Source organism: Lipotes vexillifer, unplaced genomic scaffold, assembly GCF_000442215.2.
Source record: "Lipotes vexillifer unplaced genomic scaffold, Lipotes_vexillifer_v1.1 scaffold590, whole genome shotgun sequence".
Classification (NCBI taxonomy): domain Eukaryota; kingdom Metazoa; phylum Chordata; class Mammalia; order Artiodactyla; family Lipotidae; genus Lipotes; species Lipotes vexillifer.
The window spans coordinates 1,278,795-1,286,436 of record NW_006778358.1 but is presented as its reverse complement, the minus strand read 5'-3'; the positions used below and the strand labels follow the sequence as shown (position 1 = coordinate 1,286,436).

Genomic DNA, 7,642 nt, shown 5'->3' with positions numbered 1-7,642 from the left:
CATTCCTGGACCAGCTGTCCAGGCTGTTTTCTGATAACTCATTATCTAGGAGAATAAATACCACCTTTGCCCTGACAAATAACTAAGTTCCTTCCCTTGCCAAGGCGGACTTGGAAAACATTTTGGCACGGAGAAGCGGCCATATAGAACCCGAAAGCTGTGATGCATAAGTCTTCACTTGACTAACTGTAGTCTTGGTCATTTTAAGCTCATTTGTTCTCAGCATGGTGAGCGGTACTTTGTTTTTGGCATAGCCGCTGAATGATTCCCCAAACCACAGAAATAGCAAAATTAAAACAAAACAGAAACAAACCTGGGGTCCGTATGGCTTGATATGAAGTCTGCTAATTTCCCTATCCTGTGACTCTATTTTCATCTTTGCAGATGGGTGGTGTCCACTTTGGGGACAGGAGAATTTACAGAGAATGAGGCAGGGGTGACAACCTCCAGATAAGAACTGCCTCTATGTGGTTTACTGTTCATCGCCATGACCACAGACTCACTGCGCTACTGCAAGTACTGAGTACCCTGCCGTACGTTATCACAAACTGCAGTGTGCTATCAGGCATCTCGCTCTGTGATGCTCTGACTGCAAAAGTGTTTCATGTATGTTTTCTCAAATAGGACCTGATTTGAGAGCAGGGCCTGTGTCAAATCTGGCAACACTTCCCTTATACAAAGGTCACTTACCTGACATTGACTCTAGAATCTCTCTAGAACAGAAACCAAAATAGGGCAGGGCAGGAGAGCTAGTTTAAAAAAGTGTATACACGTTTTTCTCAAGGGAGACCTCCAAAATTATTTATTCTTCATTTTTCCATGGATTTCTAATGGATTTTAGTTTTGGGGGCCCAGAGCAGATCCAAAGCAGAAAATTAAAAAGCAAGTATTCAACATGTATTAGCTATTTTTATTAATTATTATTTTTATTTTGCCGGTCGGTGCCAAACTCTTTGTTAAATATTTTGAGTATCACCTGTCAGTGGATATCCTGTCAGCTGATTGCCAGCACAACATTCACAAGCCACCAAAAAAATGTTCATTGAGTTTTGCATGTAGTATTTATCTAATATGGTAGAGAAAGGTGCAATATAGATTTCTTGTACCACACACAAAAAAAGAAAACCAGTGATTTGCATTTTAAAGGATGAGCTTCAGGGACTTCCCTGGCGGTCCAGTGGTTAAGACTTGGCCTTCCAGTGCAGGGGGTGCGGGTTCAATCCCGCTAAGATACCACATGCCTTGCGGCCAAAAAACCAAAACATAAAACAGAAGCAATACCGTAACAAATTCAAGAAAGACTTTAAAATTGTCCGCATCAAAAAAAAAAAAACTTAAAAAAATAAAAAGGATAAGCTTCAGTTATCAAGAAAATGCACTCACAGAGGTAGCTCATATCTAGATAATTCTGCAATAAAACAGGGTTTTCTATGACATTGCCACATCAACTAATAAAGTCATAGGTGTTAAAAAAACACTGGATTTAATTTTTTAAATGTAGATATGACCCAAGTCACTCTGGTGTAAGTTTAAAGAGGTTTATTTATTTCAGAGCAAAAAGACATGGGAACCAATTACTGGCCACTAATATAAAACTGGGCTTGTTACATCAAAAAAGTGAGATGATGCTATAAACGATATTACTTGGTACGCTTTTAAAACTGCTTTTAAAGAATCTGATGTATAACTAGAAAGAGATTTAGATATCGTCTTGACGTAAGAAGTATTTGATTATCTTTTGAAGGAGATGCTTGGGAAGACGTATTCTGACAAAGTAGTAGTTAGGCTGGTCATCAAACCACCTCAATAAATAAATGAGTAAAGAAACAAACCGCAGAATTATACCTCTGTGGCTCTAGAAATAATCTACTTACCTAAGTGCAGTGAAAGAGAGGTACTTTAAACACAGATGTACATCTAAAGAAAACTGGGAAACACAGTGGAGAAGTGAGTATCAGTTGGACTAAGGAGGTCACGGTGTCCTTGACTAAATACGGACTGCCAGTGACCTCATTTTCTATGTATGAATGAGAAGCTGAAACAGGCATCAAATTATGCTAGGCATAAAGCCCAAGACAGTCAGAGAAAACACATTATCTACTTATTACACAGAGATGCTCACTGAAACTTTATGTTGGAAAAAACAAACAAAAAACCTCAGCATTTAAACAACAGGGGAATATACAGCAAAGGAAATTACTGTATGCTCATGCAATCACATATTATACTGCTATTTAAAATCACAGTTAAATACTTTTAAGTGATATGGGAAAAATGCCTCTGTGTTCTGTGAAATATATATATATATATGAAATATACATATATATGAAATATATATATATATATATGTACACACACATATGTATATCCTCAATTATGTAAAAAAATAAAAAAAAAAATTGGCAGGAGACACCCAAAACGTTAAAGGGGTTTTTTCTTCAGAGTCGAATTAGAGGTATTTTTACTTTTTTCCTCCATTTTTTAATATGTAACCAAACTTTAAATGGTATATGTTACTTTAATAATTAGAAAAAAATTGTTTTGAGATTTAGTCCATTAATATAGAATAGATTGGAGGAGAAAAAAGTCTCTCACTGACCGTTACTTAGAAACTTAACCTGGGATTTACTTTTCTGTCTGTAAGTACTTTGGAAAGTGGAACATACAATGGACACTTTTGTTATTACTTAGGGCAAGCTCTGCCTGGGGAGGTCTCTTCCATCACTTAGTGACCTTGGATGACGAGTCTCTGCCCAGTAGTGGCCAGTGCCATGCACAACATTCACTTAAAAAAAAAAAATTCCTGTACCTCCTGGAGACCTTTTTTTAAAGGGGGGTGAGGTGGGGGGCATTTCTCTACTTAGTAGATGAGGAGAACATTTATTAAGCTACTTTTCCTGGGCTTCTCTCTCTCTTTTTTTTCCCCCCCATTTTGTGATGTCAGTAACTTGAAACCCTCTTATACTGTGGAATCCTAACTCTAGGTTTCTTAAGTTAGAAAGGAGGGCTGGGGAAACATGAAACATTCCTATTATACATCTTACTCTAGTAATCAACAATCCATATGCAAAACTCTTCGTTCACAGATAAATCCCTTGGGTCTTTGATCTATTATATTGGACGCAACCAAATTCAGTGATTCACTCAGGGTTACCTGAAAGAACTCAAGTAATCTCGTGAGTGTCAGAGAGTAGACTGCCTGGCACTGAGCAGAACACATTTCTTCTGAAGTGAGAATAACTTCAACTTTTTTTTTTTTTTGCGGTACGCGGGCCTCTCACTGTTGTGGCCTCTCCCGTTGCGGAGCACAGGCTCCGGACACGCAGGCTCAGCGGCCATGGCTCACGGGCCCAGCCGCTCCGCGGCACGTGGGATCTTCCCGGACCGGGGCACGAACCCGTGTCCCCTGCATCGGCAGGCGGACTCTCAACCACTGCGCCACCAGGGAAGCCCCAACTTCAACTTTTTCTCTTTCCAGTCTTCACAAGAGCTGTCCTTAACATTTTAAGTGTCGTTAGGTACCTTATAAAAAAAAAAATCACTGATTTATTCTACATAATTTGGTGAACTTGGCTTTTAAGGAATTCAGGGACTTTGTACCAAGTTTAATTTTAAACAGAAATCACAGTCCTTTGAACATGGTGAGATCAAATGGACATTTGCAGACCCTTCTGAAGAAATACATTGTATTTCTTCAATGTATCTTCATATCTTCCATCTTTCTTTAGCAATCTATATTGCTCTAATGATAAAGACTAGGTGATTTCTAAATAATTTTGTGAATTATCAGTTGTTTCTTATCTTTTTTCCCTCTTTTAACCAAAGGCTATGCCAACCTTGCCAAAATAAGACACAGCATTGATTTAATTAATTATCTGGATAATCTGGCCCTCTTACATGACCCTCTTGGTCACAATCTCCCTTTTCTGAGAAGCCTCGTTATGATTGGCTTACATCTGTTGAGTCTTTAAAATTCAAACTATGACAGCTAAGATTACATTTAAGCCAAGGCTGGAACTCCAAAAAGCCAGAACTTACTTCTAAATGTCTAAGAACTCCTGGGGGTGGCTCTCAGTGTGCAAGCAGAGAGCAGAGTGGCTAAGGGCCAGGAGGATATGGCTGGAGCCCCGGCTCTGGCCTGCACTGCCTGTGTGAACTTGGACAAGGGCCTTTACATGCCTAGGCCTCTTATTCTTTCCTCATATATAACACATGCTGAGATGTTACAAGCACATACTAAGTGCTCGATGAATGGAAGCAATGAATACTTTTGCTTCTCAATCTGTAAAAATAGAAATAAAATGCTAATTCCACATATACTGCAACTATCATCAAGTGTTCTACACACCTAAAGGGTTCTACAAACATCGTTTTAGTTTCTGCAATAAGGGTGTATTCTCATTTCTTCCATGGTGCCTATGCTTAATATTAAAAAGCAGGTCATTTTATTCCATACAGCTTTTTTTTCCCCTTTTTTCAGTGTAGAATTCAACACTTGCCTCCACCCCCAAATTACTGCCACCATCAAAATTGAAAAATGTGATGATAGACTTCATTAGAGTAAATATTCCATAATATTTGGGTTTCTTCCCTAACTGGCCTATAACATTACAGGGAAAGCTCTACATAACAGATAACATTCATAGAAAACAAGAGGAGGCCCTGGACGGGCTGTTACAGGCTTCTTCATAGCAGCCCCACACGTGGCACTAATAGCTCTGAGAAAACGTGTAATGCCTTCACACAGTCACATGTGCTGCTTATTCAAATTTCAGTGGAATCTTGCCTATAGCTGGGTTTTCATTTTAAAGGTTCTGCCCACATTTCCGACAGAAACCACAAATTGAGATGTTTATTATCATTAAAAAAAAAAAACCTCATCTAGGGAACATTTACAGTGATTTCAGTATCCTTCTGTTCTTGACAAGTTAGAGACTTAAAAGCTAATGAGCTATTTTATTTTTTAATTTGGGGTTTCTTCATCATCTTGAACACCCGTGAACCAGGGACTGTTTTGACCTTTGGACTCCCATGTCACCTAACCTACTTTAGAATTAGTAAATTACTGAAATGTGAATCATTGTTCACTCATAGCAAGGTATAATATACACCTGCCCACTCTGAAAGAAGAACGGTAGAAACCTACGTGTGTCCGTCTGTCCATAGAACATGACAAGACTCCACATCAAGAGCTGCATACTTTCAGAAGTCTACTGTAGACCCGTATTTGTATATAATAGGTTCACTGTTCCTCCTCTTTATTGTGCCTCAAAGCAGTTGGGGTAAAATGTTCTTTTATTCATGACCCACCTATGACCGGGTCACTCTTTAGCTCACATTGCAATTCTTTCCCTCCAGTTTAACAGTAAGAAAAAGTGAGTTCTGTTCTTTGCACCCTGCCCCATTTTGCAAAATTATCATCTGATACTGGAAGGCAAAGTGAGGTTTTGGAAACTTATCAATTTCTTTTCTCCATCTCCCCACCCCTAACTCTGATAAAATATCTCTACCACCAGGCAGCCTGTAAGCTCATAAATACACTGGTGCTTAAGGGATAAGGACCTCAAAGGACACTTACTGATAAAACTTGCTTCGGTGCAACAAGACAACTCTTCCAGCACTTTGCTTATGTCACCTATGACAAAGAGCTTAGCAACGTCTCGAGGATGAGTGAATTATTAGACCCACTAGGATAGACCACCTGTGTAGTCGTCTTTTATGTCTACCGTCCCTTTTGTGACCTCAGGGAGACCCCTTTCTTTACACTCAAATCAAATCCTTAGTTATATCACCTTGCATTAAATCAAGGCAAATGTGAGGCAATACTGTGGTATGTTTCAGGCCATTTAATTATGGCAAAGAATACTCATTTCTTGCAGTTATACACACATACACAGCTGCTACATTTCAGGGAGAAGCGATCAGGTGAGCAGCCTGGGCTTTCTGACAACCTTTGGAGCAGCTCCAATTAGATAAGCTTTAAAACAGTAAAAGGTTGAAGTGAATACACAGCACTTGACTCATCTAAAATGTGCCGTGTAATAAATTCAGGCCTAAAAACCTTTCCAAAGATTAGAGGAAAGGCCCAAAGTCACCAGTTAATTATGCAAAAAGGGAAGGTTTGCGGGGGGGGGGCGGTGGGGTGAAGGTGGAGCATCAGAGGAGCCCTTGGGGGACCCTGGGGAGGTGCTGGCAGAGGAAAGTGGCAAGAGAAAAGATATAATATTTCATCAAAGGAAATAAACTGGCTTACTAGCTAGACAAAGGTCTCCAGAGTCTATGCTGCAATACATTGTGAACACTTGTCAGCAATAAAATTCGAACTAAAAAGTAGCTTACAAGGTGGGCTAAGTATTTGGGAGTTAAACAGTTGCAATCAATCAAAAGTTCTGAGCACAGAGAGACAAATGCAAGCAGATATTCATCAAAAGGAGGAGTCAAATGAACCCCCTTCCGAAAAACTGTTTGGTTCTTTAAAACTAAAGGTGCATCAAGATAGGTGCCTTTTCTATACAAACATCCTTTGAGGTCTCTTGACTTAAGGAAAAGAAATAAGAGTACTACAACGTCAGGAGCCGCTCAATCACCTGCCGGGGCCAGTTCCGACCCCTGTCCATCAAGGTGACAGGCTGCTGCCCTCTTCCCCCAATCCTCTTCCCGGCCTTAAAAATGCAACTGCATCCCGCCGCAGGCCTGCGAAAACGGGCCTCACAGGCAAAGTGCGGAGTACCAGTGCCCCGCTGCTGGAGAGGCTGCAGCAGTCGATTTGCAATGACGCCACATGGAGAGAAATAGGGGAAAACACGAAGAAGAAACAAGGATGAGAAGGCAACAAACAACAATGTGCTCCCCTTTTTAGTGGTGCAAGACGGAAAGAAAGGAAAAACAAAAAACAAAAAAACCCAAACTAGAGATGGCCAATGGTCGGCTTATCAGGACACATATGGGACGCCTCTAATCCACACATGAGCTTAAAAAAAAAAAAAAAAAAAAAAAAAAACAAGGAAGTACCTGGGAAATCAACTTGGACACTTTCTAATACAAAATTCTCCCCATGATCACACCACCACAAACTCGGGATAAATAAAAACTCCAGCACTCAAGCTATTAGAAACTACATTTTACTTACAAACCAGAGGTTTACATAATCACAAATTACATAATACTCCTTCTGTGCACTAAAAATCCTTCTGTAAGTGAAGCTCCAAACCCTCCTATCTTTTAACGTTTTCCAGGGAGAGCTGGAGAAGTCTGCGGAAGAACTGGGGGGGAGGGGGAAATGGAATGCTGGAAAGTCATCTTTGACAAGCTGTCAACCCAGCCAAATGTTCCAGGATAAAAACAGACTCGGAGCAGGTGACTCTCCTCTGTCCCCATCCCCTGCCGCACGGGCGTCTAAGGCCAAGGCAGAGGGAGCAGGGCGCAGGGTGCGGGGCGCGGCCGGGGCTTACCTGCTCCCCGAAGTCGATGGCTATGTTGGTGATGCCCAGGGGCACCAGGAACCGGATCAGGGGCCAGTAGTGCGTGAGCGCCGGAAATTTCACCATAGTCCCCGCCGTGGGCGGACCCCACACACATCTGCCGCCGGGAGGAGACTCTGCCGGGAGGCGCGGGCCGAGCAGGCCGGGCGGGCGCGGGCGGA

At 41.2% G+C, this 7,642-nt stretch overlaps 1 protein-coding gene across 1 annotated transcript in view; it reads right to left on the bottom strand.

Moving 5' to 3' along the window:
* ANKH (ANKH inorganic pyrophosphate transport regulator) overlaps positions 1 to 7,636 on the bottom strand; it is a 140,821-nt gene extending 133,185 nt beyond the window's left edge. The window contains exon 1 of the mRNA XM_007451612.1: positions 7,452 to 7,636. Within this exon, the coding sequence (XP_007451674.1) occupies positions 7,452 to 7,547 (96 nt within the window). The 5' untranslated portion in view covers positions 7,548 to 7,636. The remainder of the gene's footprint in view (positions 1 to 7,451) is intronic.
* Between the last annotated feature and the right edge of the window lie 6 nt (positions 7,637 to 7,642).